We start from the raw sequence: 19,676 nt of genomic DNA on the forward strand, positions 1-19,676 counted from the left end.
AAAGGAAACTGTGGCGCATGCATTTAGTCCCAGCACTCAGGAGGCAGAAACAGGTGGATCTCTGTGAGTTCAAGGCCAGCCTGATCTACAAAGTGAGTTCTAGGACAGCCAGCTCTGTTAAACAGAAAAACCCTATCTCGAAAAACCAAAACCAAAACAAACAGCCAGAAAGAAGGAAAAGAGAGAAGAAGACAAGAGGGCCCCAGAGAGTTGGGACCAGGCAGAGTCTGCAGGCTCTGAGATGAGACACCAGAAGCCAGAGGAGACCAAAGCCAACTAGAAGAATGTCTAAAGTGCCATGTTACTTGGTTCTCCCAGATACTCTGCCTACAAATTTTTGTTAACGGTGGCACTTTCTGGAACAGAAGAAGGGTGACAGTTCATGCCTGAGTCAGCACAGCACAAAAAAGGAAGCTCTATGAAGGGTTGGGGCACTGGAGCTGCATGGAGAGAAGAAGTTCCTCTCCACCCTCCAGACCTCCCCACTTCTTGGAGGACTTTAGACTGTCATCCGCTATTAGGGGTAAAGCAAAGCATACACACTGGGCACTGATATCCCCAGGATGGCACCTCCACACAGTCAGGATGCTCTTTTTTTCTTTTTTTTTTTTTTTGCTTTATTTTGCTTTATTTTGTTTTTGAAAACAAGGCTTCTCTGTATAACACCCCTGGCTGCCCTGGAACTCACTTTGTAGACCAGGCTGGTCTCAAACTCACAAAGATCCACCTGCCTCTACCTCCTAAGTGTTGAGACTAAAGGCATGTGCCACCATACCTGCCTCCCAGGATGCTCTTTAAAAACATATATTTTATTGTTAGGTATATATTTTAATTTTTCAATTAAGCATGTATATGTATTTGTGTGTATGTATATAGCTAGGTGCTTACAAGCATAGTGTATGTTGGAAGAGGTCACTGGATTTCCTGGACCTGGAGTTACAGGTAGTTGTGAGCCACCTGATGTGGGACCTGGATAATGGGAACTAAACTGTGTCCTCTGGGAGTGCAAGTTGACTTCTTATAATGGCTGAGCTATCTCTTAAACTCCCAGGATGCAAATCTGATATTTTTTGTTTACTTTTAAAATTTCATTTACTTACTTATTCATACATATGTGTGCATGCCTGCTAGGGGAGGCCGAACACAGTTTTCAGGGCAGTTCTCTCCTGCTCTATGGATCCCAGGGATCAAATTCAGGTTATCTCCAGTCCCCAGAATTAGCAGTAGGAACTTTCATGAACTGTTCCTTCTCTCTGGCCTTGACCATGTTTTATAATACCTAGCATCCTCAAACTTCAACAAAGTCAAATCCTTCACCCAAATAAAGACTCAACTTCTATCCTGGCCAAAGCTCCTGGATCTGGTGCCTGTAACACCCAGAACACAGGCTGTTTTCCCACACACACACACCTCAAAGTCCTGTGCCCTCACCCTACAGCCTCCATACAAGATGGTTGTTGTTCCCCTTAGAACATGCCCCTCCTACAAATTAGCTCGCCTGTGTGTCATCTCCTCCCATCCAGTCATTCCTAAACTCCTGACCAGACATTCATCCATCATGGAATTCTCTATGTTTACAATAGCAATATGAATGGAAGGATCATAAGATGGCTTATTACACCTTAGATATGTGTGACTCATTCATGGCTTTGAGCCACCATGCCTGGATCTATTGTTCATATGAAAACAAGTTGGAGGACCACTGTGGAGAGGAGGAGGTGGCAATAGCAGTCAGGAGCAGTGTCCATCACATTATCAAATACTTCACAGTCTCAGACTTACCCTCACATACAGTGGAGAAGGCTATTAGACAGTTCTCCCCCACCCATGTTTGCAATGGACCTGGGTTGGCCTGCTGAGACTTGGGGCCCTGGGAAAAGGGGAGCCTGATTACTGCCCTGCTGGCTTTTAATGCAGGGAAACTGCAAGTCAAAACACATCCCCTGAGAAGCACAAAACGCATCCCCACAGCAAAACCATCTTCTCAGGAGCAACTAGAGATTGGCCTTTGCCTTGTTGGCAGCTGGCAGAAACTCACACAGTCATAGGCTGGCATACCACAGCATCCAATCTTGGAATCATAAGCCTGGATCTTATCGACACACCTCCAATGTTAGGTCATTCACCATCCACCTGAGAGCCTTCTCTCCCAGCAACCCCCAATTCTGTCCACAAACTAAGCCATAGATGTCAGTTGGTATGGTACTTAGTGGTGTCCATGGGGTTCTGGTGTGGGCTGATGGGAAAGTTCTAGAAATGAGACAGTAGGATTATATGTTTTACCACAAGTTTCCTTTATTTTACTTATTCCTGTGTGTACCTGTTCCTGTATGTGTTCTTATGTGTATGCATGTGTGCCTCTGGAGACCAGAAGTCAATGCCTAGTGTCTTTTTTTGTTTGTTTGTTTTTTGTATTTTTGAGACAGCGTTTTGCTGTATAGGCTTGACTGTCTTGGCACTTGCTTTGTAGACAAGGCTGGCCTTAAACTCACAGAGATCTGCCTGCCTCTGCCTCCTGAGTGCTGGGATTAAAGGTTCATGTCACCACTGCCCAGCCAATGTCTAGTATCTTATTCAATCACTCTACGTCTTATTTTTCAGGACAGGGCTTATCACTAAACCTGTAGCTGGCCAACTGGACTAAACTGGCTAGCCAGTGAGTTCCAGCCATACTTTTGTCTCTGACTCCCAGCACTGGCTTTAAAAACATGCTTGGTTTTAGATTTATTTATTCTATTATAAGAGTGTTCTGCCTTCATGGATTATGTAAACCACATGTGCGCCTGGTGCCAATGAGAAGCCAGAAGAGGGCATCAGATTCTCTGGAGCTGGAGTTTCAGAAAGTTGTGAGCCAACTTGTGGGAGCTAGGAATCAAACCCAGGGCTTCTACCAGCCTGGACTATGCCAGGTTGTTTAGAAGGTTTCTGTCTTTCCTTTTTGCTGTTGTTTGTTTGTTTGTTTGTTTGTTGAGACAGGGCTTTTTAGTGTAGCCCTGACTATTCTGGAACTAGCTCTGGATACCAGATTGGCCTAGAACTCACAGAGATCTGCCTACTTCTGCTTCCCAAGTGCTGGGACTAAAAGCAAACACCACCACTGCCGGCTTCTATTGTATATGCTATATACTTCTGATTTTTTATTAGAACTTGCAAGGGGAAGATTAGGGATGTAGCCCTGGCTTTGATAGAGGCACATGGATCAGAAACTCCAAATCATTTTTGGTATCTAGGCCAGCCTAGGCTATATGAGACCTTGGTAAGAATCTGTTGGAGTTGAAGTCCAGATACTTCTTTAATTGAAGCATATGAGCTCCATCAGGCCAAAAGAAATAAATGATTCTGGTCTATTTTCAATGTGATGCACATTTAGAGTTCTCTGAATAAGAGAGAAGCCGGAGACACTAGGCCCCTGTCACTAGGCTGATGCTGCTTGCTTAGGTTGGAGTTGAAAAGGTACAATCAGCAACATGACTGAGTTCACTAGGAGGAAAGGGGGGAATTGGACCCCGAGGAGGGCGAGGATTTGAGGTGGGGGCTATGCTAGATGAGTGGGAGAGACTCTCATTCTCTGGAGTATCAGCCTATGGAAAAAAGAGGGTAAGATTTTTTTTTCCTTTTCTTTGCAAAGTTGAAAAATAAGCTGCTTTGATTTTGCTGCTCCAGCCCCTCCAGCACTCATCTTAAAGTCAGGATCATTGTTTTTCATAAGGCCACAGTACCTGCACACCAGCACCTGTGACATGGCCTATCCTCCCTTTGGGCCCCTGAATTCTAATATAACATCCTTGTATCACTGATGAGTTTGATGAGCAAGCAACTTTCCCAAGGTCACAGAGATAGTAAGTAACTCATTTGGGACCAGAAAGATCTAGAGTCTCTGGGTACTGCTCAGCACTCAAGTCCTCCAAGCGTCTCCCAGGAGCCTCTGCTTGTGGACTCACCTGTGCAAGGAAGCCACCTAGGAAACAGGAGGGGCTAGCCCCAGACCCCTCCAGCCATCAGTAGCCAATCTCAGAGCACAATGACTGATGCTACATAGTCGCTACCTCTCACCCCCATCACATGACATCATCCACTTGGGTTGATCCTGACCCAAGTTCTACCCCCAGCTTTATGATCCTGGTGTCCGGTCTGTAAGCAGTGTGTTTGTGGTAGCAAGAACTGATATATCTCTGCCCCCATGGTTGCCTGCTTAAACTGTGGAAGCTGACTGGTATCTGGGGAAGGGAAAGCAGCTGGGCTAGTGTGGCTGAGGAAGAAAAAGGAAGTGCAAAGAGGAGGAAAGGATGACACAGCACTGAGGGAAAGAGCATGCTTTGCTTTTTTGGACACACTTGTGTCTGTGTTCATCAGGGGCTGGCAGTAGAGGCCTTAGGGCTCTGGGCTGCTAAAGCTACTGCTATCCCCAAGCAAAGCCTTGGTTTCAAGTTCCAGCAACATAAAAGGAAGAAGAGGGGCCAGTAAAATGACTTCCTGAGTAAGGGCACTTGCCATCAAGCCTGACATGAGTTCAGTCCTCAAAACTACAGTTATTTATTTAATTACTCCCGGTGTCAGATCACTTGGAACTGAAGTTACAGATGGTTGTGAACTGCTATTGAGTGCTGGGAATTAAACCTTAGTCCTTTGGAAGAGCAGTCAGAGCTCTCAACCACTGAACCATCTCTCCAGCCCTCAACAGAAAATAACTTGAGAAGCCCTGTTCACAGAGGGCGACCACAATGAGCCCTCTCTTCCATCTAGTGCTGTAAAAGGGGATGAGGGTGACATCCTCAATCTGCCTAATCTTCACGCCTGAGTGTGCAAGAGCTGAGAGCTCACTTGGCCCTAGGTCCAACAGTATTGGTCCTGTTTCCTCCCGTGGCCCAGAGTCTGATGTGCAGGGCAGTGATGCCCAGCTCCTCGAACCTCGGGACCACACCCTGGGCAGTCACATGGCTACATACAGAGGACCTCATCTCTGTCAGCCTTTGCCTGCATTCTGTCTTCAGACTCCTCCCTGATGAGCAGGGTTTTGTTGTTGTTTTGTTTTTCCAGACAATGTTTGTCTGTGGAGCCCTGGCTGTCCTGGAACTCATTTTGTAGACCAAGCTGCCCTGGAACTCAGAAACCCGCCTCCAAGAACTGGGATTAAAAAGGACATCGATAGATGGGCGTGGTGGTGCAAATTTTTAATCCCAGCACTCGGAGGCAGAAGCAGGCGAACTTCTTGAGTGCGAGACCAGCCTGGTCTACAGAATGAGTTCCAGGGCAGCAAGACAGTCAGGGCTGTTACACAGAGAAACCCTGTCTGGAAAAACAAAACAAAACAAAACAAAAAAGCCCGGCCTGTTGAGCAGCTTTAAGACAAGCAAGTGTATGGAGCTGCAGCTGGTCCCATGCTTCTGAGGCTCTAAGCGGGGTCCGCAGACAACTTCTCTTACACAAACTTCCAGGGCTCAGACAGGGAGGGAGGAGGAGGGGAAGCCAGAGTGCAAAAGTGAGCCAGCTGCTCTCACTGAGCCCCAGCCTGGGCTGACTTGGCCCCGCGCTCAGTGGTCCAAAGCAATCCATTAGGATTTGAGCAATCCAATCCCGGGCTGAGGCTTTTGTGCTGAGTCAAGGTCGGGACAGCGTGGTGCCGAATCACGGTCCGGGGCAACGTGGTGCTGAGTCACGGTCCCGGGCAACGTGGTGCTGAGTCACGGTCCCGAGGTCTGTTTTCGCTGAGTCATGGTTCGAGCTGCTCCGGATTGAACCCTAGAGGTGGAGTCCTGGCAGGAAGGAGAGCAAACGTGCTGGGCTAGCACGTGCTCGGGGCTGCAGAGCCGGGCCACCACGGTGCAGGCTCAGATCCAGCCCTTAGAGGTGGAGAGCTATGGAGGCTCATACACAGCTGGCTTGTGTTTTTCAAACACATCAAGGTGACAAAGCAGAGGTTAAGGAGAACACAGAGGACAGAAACAACAAAGCTGTCCATCAAATGCACAGGATTTGGGCACAGTCTGCGCTTATATAATGTGTGTATGTAGAATTTTAAAAAAAGAACATTTCCCCAGTGTTGCAAATTGATTCCAGCGCCTCACACAAGCTAGGCAGTACTCTACTGTCCATCTACACTGACATCCCTGGGCTTTACATTTAGAGTTTGAATGCTAAGGTCAGTTGGTAGAGTGCTTGCATAGCAAGCAAGAAAGCCTTGATTTGATCACCAGCACCCACCAACTGTGGTGGTACAGGCTTGTAATCCCAGCACTCAGAAAGTGATAGCAAGAGGATCAGTTCGAATCTCTCTGGGTTACATGAAACCTTGCTTTTAATAAATTAGTTTGAAACAGCAATCCCCAAGCATGTACCACCACCACCCAGCCAAGTATGCCATTTCTGCATTTTAAAAATGCTTTAAATTGCATTATTATTATTATTTATTAGTGTGTGTGTGTGTGTGTGTGTGTGTGTGTGTGTGTGTGTGATGGCAAGCACTCAGTGGAGGTCAGAGGATGACTTTGTAGAGTCAGTTATCTCCTTCCAACTTTTCAAGGGTTCCAGAGAGTGAACTCCCGTGGTCAGGATTGCACTTATACCCAGCCTCTTGGCACAGCAATTATTTTGTGCTACAGGCTTAGGGGAAAAAAAAAAAAAAAAAAAAAAAGGCTCTCATTTATATAGCCCTTGCTGACTTGGAACTCAGTTATCTCTGCCTCCTAAGCACTGGGATTAAAGATGTTCACCACTATTAATAAATAAATAAAAAGCTTAGTTGAAAAAAGACCAAGATACCATATGTGGTAACATATGTCTTTAATCCCAGTATTCACAAGGCAGAGGCAGGTTATATTAGTTTTTTTTTTTTTTTTTTTTTTTTTTGGTTTTTCGAGATAGAGTTTCTCTGTGTAGCTTTGGAGCCTATCCTGGCACTCGCTCTGGAGACCAGGCTGGCCTCGAACTCACAGAGATCCGCCTGCCCCTGCCTCCCGAGTGTTGGGATTAAAGGCATGTGCCTTTATAACTATTTTGAAGATGTGGTGTTGAGCATGTTCCTTCCTGTTTATTTGTTCATGTTTATCCAGCCACCTGCTATGGGACATATAGGTTATCCCAGTTTGAGACTATGACAAATAAAGATTCCATGAACAACCCTGAATGGTCTCTAAAATCTAAGACCTTGCTTAGACAGTAGGTGGATATTTAGTGCTTGAAGAAACTCTAACATTAGAGTGGGTTGATCTAGGGACCTTTGCCCCTTACCTCCTAGGCTCTCTGGATGGAAATAAAACAATAACAAATAGACAAGTGAAGCTGTGTCTGGGGAAACATAGCTTTAATCCCTCCAGGCACTCAGGAGGCAGACAGTTTACAATCATCCTTAACTGCAGTTCTAGGGGATCTAATACCCTCTTCTGGTCTCCTTAGATACCAGGTACTCATGTGGTACACATGAGTAAAAGAAAGCAAAGCACCCATTCACCTAAAATAAAATAATAATTAAAATAAAAGACATCTTAGGGACTTTCTCTGGGGTTGGAAAATCTAATTTTTTTATCTACTATGATGATGCTAAGCCTGTTTTGGGGTAGGTGAGGGAGTGAAGAGCACAGAGCTTTTGGGGCCTTATTATCTTCAGTTCAAAATAATCCTTGGCTAAAACAGCATGTTATTAGGGCAACATTCTAATCACCCTCAATAAAAAGTTTTCACTAGCAATAGGGAGTCATGCATCTTCTTAATTAAGCCCTTCTAGTAAGTATGAGTGAATTTGTGGGCTGAATTTGTTCTTTGGTGTTCTTTCTCATACCTAGTGGGTATATGGTAGGTAGCTTGTTGGATTATGTGTACACCATATGAAGACGGATTGCTGTAATTGGTGTAGTCCAAAGCTGAGTGGCCAATAGCTAGTCAGAAAAGTACAAGTGGGGCTTTTGGGCAGAGAGAGCTCTGGGCAGAAGAAAAGCAGATTTGCCAGGGAGACCTGGAGAGAAAACAGGAGGTACAAGATGGAAGAGACACAATGCTATGTGGCAGAACATGGATTAATATAAATGGGTTAATTTAATTTATAAGAGCTACTGGGACAAGTGTAAGCTAAGGCCTAGCTTTCATAATTAATAAATTATGTTTGGTTCTAAATTGTTTGTAAATCCCTGTCTGAAACACTTCAAACTGGCATGCACACACATACATACACTCCCACACCCCAGACCCCTACACACATACACACTCCCACCCCCACCCCTGCACACATATACATACTCCCACACCCCCCACACATACACTTTCACATCCCTCCACCCCCACCACACACACACACACACACACACACACACACACACACACACACACACACACACGTTGTTATTTGTGAGCTGTTGGTTCTGACAAAAAAAGCTTGCTACAGTAACTCCTACGTCTTTGGTGAATTGGCTGTTTCTCCCTCTTCCACCCACCAAGTGCTGGGTTACAGGCATGCACCTACACTAGTCTCTGGGCAAAAGTGATATTTTAGGGGAGGCTATCAACCCTGAGGATAACAGTCTTGCTGGTCCAGGGCTGGAAGGCCCTCCTATGAGTCTGAAATGCTTGGTGTAGGGAGAAGAATGGAGTGAGAGTCTTCTGCCAGAGAGGTGGGCTCAGCTAGATCTTCAGGGGCCAGCTGTGCCTGGATAAAGGCCTTGCTTGCACTTTACCCCAGGGGCAGCAGGGAGTCATTGACAGGACAGGTGTTCACCAGGGGTGGGCAGCTTCCTCTGTTACTGCCTCGGGATCCAGCTGTCTGCTGTCTGTGTATGTGAGGTTTATCATGGGGCTCTCTACCAGGGGTCAGTTGCCATTTGTCCTGTCTCTCTTCTTTGGGCAGCTGTTTCATTAGGAATTCTCTTTTTCTGTCCTACATGTGGCAGCACGTATTTCTCTGCCTGTCAGAGGGTTTCTACCTTACTTATGGACCCTCTTGTCATCAGGCAGGCTATTGGGAGTTTTCTCAGCTTTGGGCTATCTGCTCTGTTGACACACAGTGTATATATAGGCTGCTCATCCCCCACTGGAGTCCCCTGCCTTACAGGGCTGGAGACATGTCCCCTCCTGGTCTGTCTCAGGCATGGTGTAGTCAACATGCCCTCAATGGAGGATTCCTGCTTGAAGATACCCACACAAATTCCCTGTCATCTAATTGGGACAAAAGGCACAAAGAACTCCATCCTGGTCCCAGGACACCAGAGCCCACCCAGAGCCTGGACCTTGTTTTCCACTGTCCTCACCGCTGCCGCCACCCCTCCCCCCAATGCTGAGTTGTGGTTTCCCCACCGCTTTGTAGCTGCTTTCATGCTGTGTCACGGTTGGGAGGGGGATTGCAGACAAAGGGAAGACAGATTTTGCTGAGTCACCCTCTGCTTCCTCAGCTTTCCTCTGAATAGTTAGTTGGTAAAAGGGCAGCTTTAGCCTCAGGCAGGAGGAAATGAAACTTCTAGCAAGGTACAGAAGCCTCTTGTTTGGTTCTAAATTGTTTGTAAGGCCCTGTCTGAAACACTTCAAACTGTTGTGCACACACTCTCACATTCTCCACACCCCTACACACATGCACACGCTCCCACATCCCCTCACCACACATAAACGCACACACAGAGACACAACACACACACATACACACACACACACACACACACACACACACACACACACACACACCGCACACCACACACATGGAGCACACAGAGTTGCTGCTGTTCACCCTATTCCTCTCAGTTACAGACACTGGCAATCCATCTGCTAGCTGGAAAGCTTTGGAGTTACAGCTGACCCCTCTCTTAGGGGTCTCTCCTGAAATCCACCAAGGAAGCCTGTGAGATGGGATGGGTGTGGGGTAGAGCCTGAGTAAGGCTGGGCTCTCCTGTAGCAATAGTTCCCCCATTTTTCTAGCTTCCTGAGGCTGCCTGTGCATGTCAGCCTCCTGTGCATGTCCCCCACCTTTATTGGAGGCAGGCCAGCATCTTCCTGTTCTCTTCTGCCCCTCTTTCCTCATCCACCAACTGCATCTGGATCCATCAGGCACTTTGTAATGACCCTGGATCCTGAGGGATGGTCCAGAACAGTCTCACATTTGCCTTCAGAATTTTCCTTTGGTCTTGATGTGAGGGTGTAGATGTCTTTGAGGGGTAGGTATTCAGCTAGCCACTGAAGCAGGAAAAAAGACTAGGGTCTTTTGGTTGCGTGAGGCAAAGAAAGCCAGGAAGCTGAGTCAGTGTGGGCCTGGCGGGCTAGGGTCAGGGCACAGGGCTCAGGGGCGATGGGAGAGGTTGGGAAGAGACCAGAACAGCCTGGTCTGGCTGCTTCTTTTGCTAGATTCTATGTAGCCTATCTTCTAGCTACATCTGAGGCTTCCAGAGAAAAAGCCAGACCCCAGGAGTCAGAAACTCAGGGTAAGCAAAGGTTGTGTCTCTGATAGGGCCACAGCCTGAGTTAGTGCCTCCCTCTTTGGGTGTCCCAGCTCCCCATGTTAAAAAGGAGATTCACGGTATGAGTTTCATTTTCTGGGGTCCTCTAAATCTACAGATTTCCCATTATTTCCCCCTAAACTCCTGGACCCTCCATGACAGGGCTTGGGACAGGGTGTTTAGAAGGGAGGCCTGGCATCCTGTTACCAGGGCTAGAATCCTTGTTCTGCCAACAATATAACTGAGTGACAAGAAAATTCCTTGACTTCACTGTTCCTCATTAGAGTCAAGTAGACAAAAGCGATGGGAATGGCGGTTGGCCTGATCTTGTGGGCTGCTGTGGAGATGAGCTGAGCTTCTGCACACAGCAAGCACTCGGCAGAGGATGGTTAGGACTGCACTTTGTGACCATAGCTCAGTTTCAGTCCTTTCTGGAAGCTTAGTCCCATGACAGCCAAATAACAGTATCCCCATTCCCATCAGGAGCCTTTGTCCAGCCTCATTCTTGCCGTTATTATTAACTGCCATGTGCCAGCCCTGGGGATTTACAGCACAAAGTCCCTGCCCATTTGCTTTCCATCCACCCTGGGGAAGATGGCCTTTCCAGAACACTCAGGGAAGCACCTTCTGGTTTTCAGAAGTCATAGCCACTTATCCTGTGCACACCATTTGCAGGCAGAAGATATGCAGGCTGCTTTTCAGGGAATGTGGAGTCCTCTTGGGACAGTGAATTCACATCCTATCTTCAGCCTCTGCCCTGTTCTGTAAAGTCAGCCCTTGGGTTTCTCTCTCTCTCTCTCTCTCTCTCTCTCTCTCTCTCTCTCTCTCTCTCTCTCTCTCTCTCTCCTGTTAACAGTGCTTGCCAGGGTCTCTGGTGGAGTTCTTTCCTTTCCTTTCCTTTCCTTTCCTTTTCTTGTCTTTTCTTTCTCTATTGATCCTGTAACAGTGCTTGCCAGGGTCATATGACTTATCGCCTTGCAGACCAGGCCAGCCCGCCCCGGGGCGTGGTGTTGCAACAGAAGCCAGAACTCGGGTTCAGCTGGGCGGCGGCCACGTGACCCGCTTACTTAAAGGGCTGGCTCGGGCAGCTGCTCACAGTCGCCTGTAGCCTCCAGAGTTTCCGTAGACAACCTTTGAGTGGAGCCTGCCGGAGCCGAGCCATATCGAGCATAGCCGGGAGCCTAAAGCGGACAGAACCAGCCTGAGCCAGCCCAGTCCGGTGATGGAACGCCCACCACAGCCCGACAGGCAAGCAGCTGCATGGGGACGAGAAGTGTGGCGACCTGCGTCCCCTGTTCAGCCTGGGAATGCTGAGGGGACAAGTTAGCGCCCATTCTACCTGTAGCCGTGGGCAGCTGGAAGGGGAAAATGTGATTCACCCTTCTGGCACCCTGTGGGTGACAGGATGGGAGTGTCCTTGTGGTATCCAGGTTTGAGGGCTGGTGAGCACAATGCTGTGTCCTGGATCCATTCGGGTTGGGGGGTGGGGGGAGTCCTGCTTTACTCTCCTGATGGCGCGCGGGGGGGGGGGGGGGCGGGAGTCCTGCTTTACTCTCCTGCTGGCGCGGAGTGGTTACTTGTCAGGCTGAACATAATCTTGGTTGTGTAGTTCTCAACCTCACAGGAGCATTGCAAGGCACCGGGAGGCAGCAGTAGCAGAACTAGAGGGGTTTAGGCTAGGATTGCGTGTGCGTGTGCGTGTTTCTTTTTTCTTTTCTATGTAGTCTTAGCTGTCCTATAACTTGTAGGCCAGGTTGGCCTTGAACTCAAATCCACTTCCCTTTGCCTTCGAGTGCTGAAACTAAAGATGCTCCACCACCATACTTGGCTTTTCTTCCTCCTCTCTTTCTTTCTTTCTTTCTTTCTTTCTTTCTTTCTTTCTTTCTGTCTGTCTGTCTTCCTCCCTCCCTCCCTCCCTCTCCCTCCCTCCTTCTTTTTTTTTTTTTTTTTTTTTTTTTGAGACTGTCCTGGAACTTGATTTGTAGACCTGGCTGGACTTGAACTCACTGCTTCTGCCTCTCATGTACTGGGATTAAAGGTGTGCGCCACCACCACTGTGTTTTATTTATTGTGCACGTAGAGTGGCCACATATGTCCCGCACTAAACATGTAGAGGTCAGAGGACAACTTGAGGGGGTCATTTTTCTCCTCCCACCAAGTGGGTTTCAAGGAAAATGAGGTTATCAGGCATGGTGGCAAGTGGCTTTACTGGCAGAGCCTTTACTGTCCACCCCTGACCCCTGTCCTTTTAGCATTAGAAATTGAACTTAGGACTTCAGACATTCCAGGCAAGCACTCTACCACTAAGGTACAACATCAGCCCTTTTTTATTTAAAGACAGTGTCTTAACTAAGTTGTCTAGGCTGGCCTTGAACTCTCAAATACTCTGGCTGCAGAACTCCTTTGAGTAAAGCTGGATTACAAAGACTGTTTAATGCAGACACTTGGCTGTGACGTGCATGTGTGTACGAGTGCAAGTCTTTTTTTTTTTTTTTCTTTTTTTGTCTTCCTATATAGTCCTGGCGGTCCTGAAATTCACCATGTAAATAGAGCAGCCTTCAAGCTCACAGAGGTTGCCTGCCTCTGCTCCTGATTATTCCGATTAAATGCTACACCACCATGCCCAGCTGGTTGTGAATTTGTAATTGAAACTTTTTGAAAGAAATGCCTTCACATTGGGTCTAAAAGCTTATCTAGGTACCTTTAGCCAGGCAGTGGTGGCATATGCCTTTAATCCTACCACCCAGGAGGCAGAGGCAGGCAGATCTCTGAGTTCAAGGCCAGCCTGCTCTACAAAGTGAGTTCCAGGACAGCCAGGGCTACACAGAGGAAACCCTGCCTGCAAGCAAGCAAGCAACAGAGAAACTCTGTCTCAAAAAACAAACAGAACAAAACAAAACAATCTACCCTTGATTGAGCATGGTCCTTGGGCTGGTCTGACCCCTCTCTGAGGTTAGGCTATACCTTCCCTCCCTTCACTGGGAATAACTAGAATAGGAATTCTCCTTGTGTTTTTTGGGAGCTACATCCCATAGTATTTAATGGCTGACGATTATTTGCATGGTTTAAGACCATGGCTTGGTCTAGCTTGGAGGCTGGACCTATCTGCAAGTCCAGTCAGTGAGGATGAGGTCCCAGCATTCTGGGTTTAGCTTGGGAAGAACCAACCATAGCCACCCTCTACTAACTGTCTTCCCTTCTTCTACAGCATGCCCAAGGACTTGTCTGAGGCCTTGAAGGAGGCCACCAAGGAGGTGCATATCCAGGCAGAGAATGCTGAGTTTATGAGGAACTTTCAGAAGGGCCAGGTGACCAGGGAAGGCTTTAAGGTATGTGCATGTATATAGGATTAAGGTCTCTTTATTTCAGAAGACAGCAGGGTGAAACACAGGCCAGAGCTAGGTTATAGAACCCAGCCAGCGCGGCCAGAACAAAAGAGTCCCGCGTCCCCACATGCAGCCCCTTAAGAAGCTCCTTTACGTCACCCCGGCTTTCCTTCACCACGCCCCTCTGGGCGAGTCCCCAGGTCCACCTGGTACCTGCCCCAGGACTATTGGGTGGGGCTAGGGTGACTCCCTACACATGTAGGTTGGCCAGAGCACTGGGAGAGGATAAAGCACACATGCTCAGGGCTCAAGCCAGTAATTTAATGGGAGGTTGGAGCTAGGGATGATGAAGACTTGTCCAAGGAAGTCATCCTACTAATTTTGACACTAGCTCAGAGAAGAGAGGAGAGGGTCACACAACAAGTTCTTGGCCTGCTATGTGATGCTGACGGGAGCCTGGGCAGCAGGATGGTTAAGTGAACACTTATTCTATGTTGTCTCAATGTTGAGGAGTAGATAAGAGGAAATCCCAGAGAGGTTAAGAGGCTATACAGTCAGCGTTAGGTGGAAAAGACCAAAACCAAACAAAGATGACCTAATTTCAGAGCATGTACTCTTGACCTGGTTAATTAGGGCATTGCACGGGCTGGATAGGTTCTCTCCCACTGACCTACAATCCTGGTTCTTGGATTATTGGACAGTCTCCCTACATAGTTCAGACACTCTGAATGCTCCTGAGTCAGTCTCCTGGGTATTTGGACCACAGGCATGTACCACTATACCTAGATTTTTTAACTCAACTCCAATTTGTTTCTGAAGGCAAGGGGAAGTTTTCATTAGCCCTCCAGTATCCTGTTCTCACAGTGAGGTTGTCTGTCCCATTTAATCTCCTGAACTCATCTGAGAAATGGGGTTTTGACCGCAGGGACATAATAGGCTCTGATTTTGCTGTTTTCTGGCACAGTTGTAAACTGATGTCAGTAGGAAACACCAGATACAGCTGGGTGGTGGTGGTGCACAACCTTAATCCCAACACTCAGGAGGCAGAGACAGGCAGATGTCTGAGTTCAAGACTATCCTGGTCTATCTATAGAAGAGACTAGGACAGTCAGGGCTACACAGAGGAACTGTGTGTCAAAAAATCAAAAAGAGAAGAAAAAGAAAATATGAGACACACAATAGAGAACACTGGACTAGGTGGAGAGGGAGAGGACTGTGGGGTGGTAAGGTCAGGAAGCCTTGAAGGGGTCTTCTAGGGACCTGAGAGACTGGTTCTGTTTTTCAGCTGGTGATGGCCTCCTTGTACCACATCTACTCGGCTTTGGAGGAGGAGATAGAACGCAATAAGCAGAACCCAGTCTATGCCCCGCTCTACTTCCCTGAGGAACTGCACCGAAAGGCTGCCCTGGAGCAGGACATGGCCTTCTGGTATGGTCCCCACTGGCAGAAGATCATCCCTTACACACCGGCCACACAGCACTATGTGAGCCACCTCCATGAGGTGGGGCTCACTCATCCTGAGCTGCTGGTGGCCCACACGTACACCCGTTACCTGGGTGACCTCTCAGGGGGCCAGGTGCTGAAGAAGATTGCACAGAAGGCCCTGGGTCTGCCCAGCTCTGGTGAGGGCCTGGCCTTTTTCACCTTCCCCAACATCGACAACCCCACCAAGTTCAAACAGCTCTATCGTGCTCGAATGAACACTCTGGAGATGACACCTGAGGTCAAGCACAGGGTGACAGAGGAGGCTAAGACTGCATTCCTGCTCAACATTGAGGTGAGCCCCACTGTTCCTTCAAGCCACATTCCTGTTATTGGAGGGAGAGTCCCAGGGTCACAGTTAAGTGCAAGAACTTAGGACTAGGGAGCTGTTTTGCTGCTTACTAGCTAGGTAATTGTGGACAAATCTCTTCATCTCCCTTTTCCTCGGTTTTTCTATTTGTAAAATAGAGATAATGGCTGGGTGGTGGTGGTGCACACCTATAATCCCAGCACTCGGGAGGCAGAGGCAGGCAGATCTCTGTGAGTTCGAGACCAGCCTGTTCTACAAGAGCAAATTCCAGTACAGTCTCCAAAGCCATAGAGAAACCCTGTCTCAAAAAACCAAAAAGAAAAAAAAAAAATAGAGATAATGATAGCATCCATCTTCAAGGTGTGAGGGGCAAGAAAGTTGATGCATTTCAGACCATGTGGAAGGGCTATTATAGGGTAAGCTCAGTGATGTCATTGCGCTCGTGTTGTGGGACATGACCATCATGGAGACTGCATCCTGTGACAGTGGCATGACTGTAAGGGTACTTGTGCATTTGTGCATAGACAGGTTGGCATTGTAAGGTTTTCAGAGTCTGAAATGATTCAGGTGGCATTTGTTTTTGGAGATCTTTCTACACACCACAGAGGTATCTCATTTCTTTCTGCAAATGCCTCAATACAAGGAAAAGGAAAATGTGGGTCTTGTAGTGATTTATTTTATTTTTTATGTGCATTGATGTTTTGCCTGCATGTATGCATGTTTGAAGGTGTCAGATCCTCTGGAGCTGGAGTTACAGACAGTTGTGAGTTGCCAAGTGGATGCTGGGAACTGAACTCGGGTCCTTTGGAAGAACAACTGGTGGTCTTAACCTCTGAAACAGCTCTCTAGCTCCTAGGAAAGTTGGTTTTGAGCAAGACGCTGAAAGATGAGCAGGATGGGTATAGTGTCCTGTTGATGGGATGCTATGGTGGTCAGGGTTCCAATTCATGACCTCCTGACTCCCCACTCTCCAGCCTGGGATCCCTTAAAAGGTTAACCAGGCAAGCACCTGTTAGAGAATTACCATTTCAAATCTCTAAATTCAGCCACATCTAGACTATCTGTTTCTTTTTGAGAATATGAAGCTGGGTGGTGGTGGCACATACTTTAATCCCTGCACTCTTTGAGGAGGAGAAACAGGGGGATCTCTGAGTTCAAGGCCAGCCTGGTCTACAGACAGCCAGGTTCCAGGACAGCCAGGGCTACACAGAGGAAACCCTGCCTGCAAGCAAGCAAACAAACAAAAAGACTCAGCCCAGCAGAGAGCTGGGTCTTGATCCTGACCCCTAGTTAATCTCAAGCAAGCCCTACTCCAGGAGCTGTGGTTTTCTCACCTGAAGAACAGTCTAGGGACCTGTATGGCACACGATTTAGCAAGGATGAGCTCACCAATGTCCAGAAGAGACAGCAGGTTCTATGTTGCACGGCCACCACACATTCAAGTGTTTCAGAGGAGGCGAAATGGCGCCTCCTTGTGGGCATACACATAAAATCCTGAACTCCAGATTCAGGACAGCTATTACTTACTGGTGGGGACCAGGTGGAGGTACAGATAGCATTGGGAAGGCACATGCAGGGGAACTAACCAAACCCATCATATCTCATGAGGTAGGTTAAAAATGCATGGGTGTGTGATAGTTTTCTTTTTCTTTCTTTTTTTTTTTTCGAGACAGGGTTTCTCTGTTTAGCTTTGGAGCCTATCCTGGCACTCGCTCTGGAGACCAGGCTGGCCTTGAACTCACAGAGATCCGCCTGCCTCTGCCTCCCTAGTGCTGGGACTAAAGGTGTGTGCCACCAATGCCTGGCTTGTTTTTGTTTTTGTTTTTTTTTTTTTCTTGGGGGGAGATCATTTTCTTAAGTTGTGTCGTTTCTACAATATTTCATAGCATGCTTCCAGCTCTGCCTTCAGCTGGGGCCACCACTGAGTCAAATTAACATGGCAGTATGTCTTATCTTCTAGCTGTTTGAGGAGCTCCAGGAGCTGCTGACACAGGACCACAAGGATCAGAGCCCCTCACAGATGGAGGGCCCTCGCCAGCGGCCTGGTAGCCTGGTGCAAGGTAAAGGTGCCCTCTTGCTTCTGGCTTTTCTTGGCAGGAACATGGCCCAGCTACTGTCTCTGTGATTTCTTTATTCTCCTCTTTTCTGAATGTTTTAAATTAGAAATAGTGTACAGACAAAAGGGCCCAGGGTGACTGGGTGAGCTGTAAGGCCTTCTACCTCAGTTTCCCCACATTGGGAAATCAGATGGTTGGGCTATAGTTGCATTGGCTGAAGTGTACAGAAATCCCTTAGAAGTCACTGGTGCAGAGATCCTTTATTTAGGACAGTCCCCCCAAGCATTTTCTGAGGCAGTCAGACTAGGTTACCCAGGCTGGCCTCAAACCCTAGGATCAAACAATCTTCTTGTCTCAACCTTTTACAAATAGGCAGGATTGTGTTTCTTTTCTTTTTTTTTTTTTTTTTTGGTTTTTCGAGACAGGGTTTCTCTGTGTAGCTTTGGAGCCTATCCTGGTACTCCCTCTGTAGACCAGGCTAGCCTCGAACTCACAGAGACCCGCCTGCCTCTGCCTCCCAAATGCTGGGATTAAACACGTGCCTTCCCTGAGCCTGTCACTTCTGGGACAGTGTGGCACAGGGAGTGGGTGATGAGAGTATGGGCGGCAGGACAGGTTATGTGAAGCTGTCTTGCTCAATGCCATCCTAACCCACTTTATGCCTAAGGCTCTCCCAACTGGGAGAGGTAATAATGGCCCTGTTACTAGTATTGTTTCTAGTGGGCTGAAATGTGGCCAGTTGATGGAGTTAGCTACTTGGTTGAGTCAGGGGACTTTCCTTGATAGAAATGACTGGGCATGAAGGATGAACAGCTTGAGAATAAGTGAGCTCCTAGCTTTGAAGATGGACACTCTATGCTTTAGCAGAATTGTGGTCTTGGCCTGGAACTGTCCTGGAGACAGACACACTAAGTATCCTTTTACTCTGTGTACTTTAATGTCATATAGCCAGGGCTGCATGTGTTTGACCTTTTCTATCTTTCTCTTTCAGACTCTACACCTGCAGAGACATCCAGAGGGAAGCCCCAGATCAGCACTAGCTCATCCCAGGCACCACTCCTCCGATGGGTCCTGACTCTTAGCTTTCTGATGGCAACAGTGGCAGTGGGAATTTATGCCATGTAAAGCAAATGTGCTAGCCCCCGGGGGCTGTGAACTCTATCCATGAAGGGCCTTCTCTTCTGTAGGAGAGAATCTTGCCTGGCTGTCTTCTCTTGGGGCTCTAAGAAACTTTTGAGGCTCCTAGACCCCTCCCTGTGCCCTCCTCTCTCTCTGCAATGGAGGGAGATGCTTGACACATTTTTCCCTCACCAAAAGCATATCCAGCCAGTGACCTGAACTTTGAAACCAGCAGCCCCAACTCCTGTAGAGCCCCAAAACCATGGCCTGGCCAGGAGGTGGTGGCACATGCCTTTAATCCCAGCACTTGGGAGGCAGAGGCAGGTGGATCTCTGTGAGTTTGAGGCTAACCTGGTCTATAGAGCGAGTGCCAGGATATGCTCCAAAGCTACACAGAGAAACCCTGTCTCAAAACCAAAAAAGAAAAAGAAAAAAACAAAACATGGCCTGAAGTAGCAGCTGTTCTGAGCCCAGTGCCCTTTGTTGTTGGCATCCGTGTTAACTGGCCGTGACTGTTTTCCTCTGGTGTCATGGCCATGTTGATATCAGTGTGCAAAGATGTTGGGTCTTGTGTTTCTTTTTATTATTTCCCGCATCTCACCTGAATGGTGGTATTTTGTTGTGTATGTGTGTGTGTGTTTCTAACAAAGTTGGGCTGTCTTTTGAGGGGTGGGTGGGAAAGAGGTATTTAATAGTTGTAACCTTGGTCTCCAACTTTTGTGTGAAATAATAAATAACATTATCTAACAGTCAATAGAAGTATCTTTTTATTTTATTTATTATGTATACAACATTCTGCTTCCATGTATATCTGCACACCAGAAGAGGGCACCAGGTCTCATAACGGATGGTTGTGAGCCACCATGTGGTTGCTGGGAATTGAACTCAGGACCTCTGGAACAGCAGTCAGTGCTCTTAACCTCTGAGCCATCTCTCCAGCCCCACTAGAAGTATCTTAATGTCTCTGTTGTCCATG

At 47.6% G+C, this 19,676-nt stretch overlaps 1 protein-coding gene across 1 annotated transcript; it reads left to right on the forward strand.

The window, feature by feature from the left end:
• Positions 1-11,489: 11,489 nt before the first annotated feature.
• Positions 11,490-19,264, forward strand: Hmox1 (heme oxygenase 1). The gene is made up of 5 exons (XM_027410542.2): positions 11,490-11,654; positions 13,615-13,735; positions 15,018-15,509; positions 17,485-17,584; positions 18,573-19,264. Exons 1-5 carry the CDS (start codon positions 11,629-11,631, stop codon positions 18,704-18,706), a joined length of 873 nt encoding a protein of 290 aa, XP_027266343.1. The 5' UTR covers positions 11,490-11,628; the 3' UTR covers positions 18,707-19,264.
• The last annotated feature ends 412 nt before the right edge of the window (positions 19,265-19,676 follow it).

This window comes from Cricetulus griseus, chromosome 3 (assembly GCF_003668045.3).
Source record: "Cricetulus griseus strain 17A/GY chromosome 3, alternate assembly CriGri-PICRH-1.0, whole genome shotgun sequence".
In the NCBI taxonomy this organism is placed as follows: domain Eukaryota; kingdom Metazoa; phylum Chordata; class Mammalia; order Rodentia; family Cricetidae; genus Cricetulus; species Cricetulus griseus.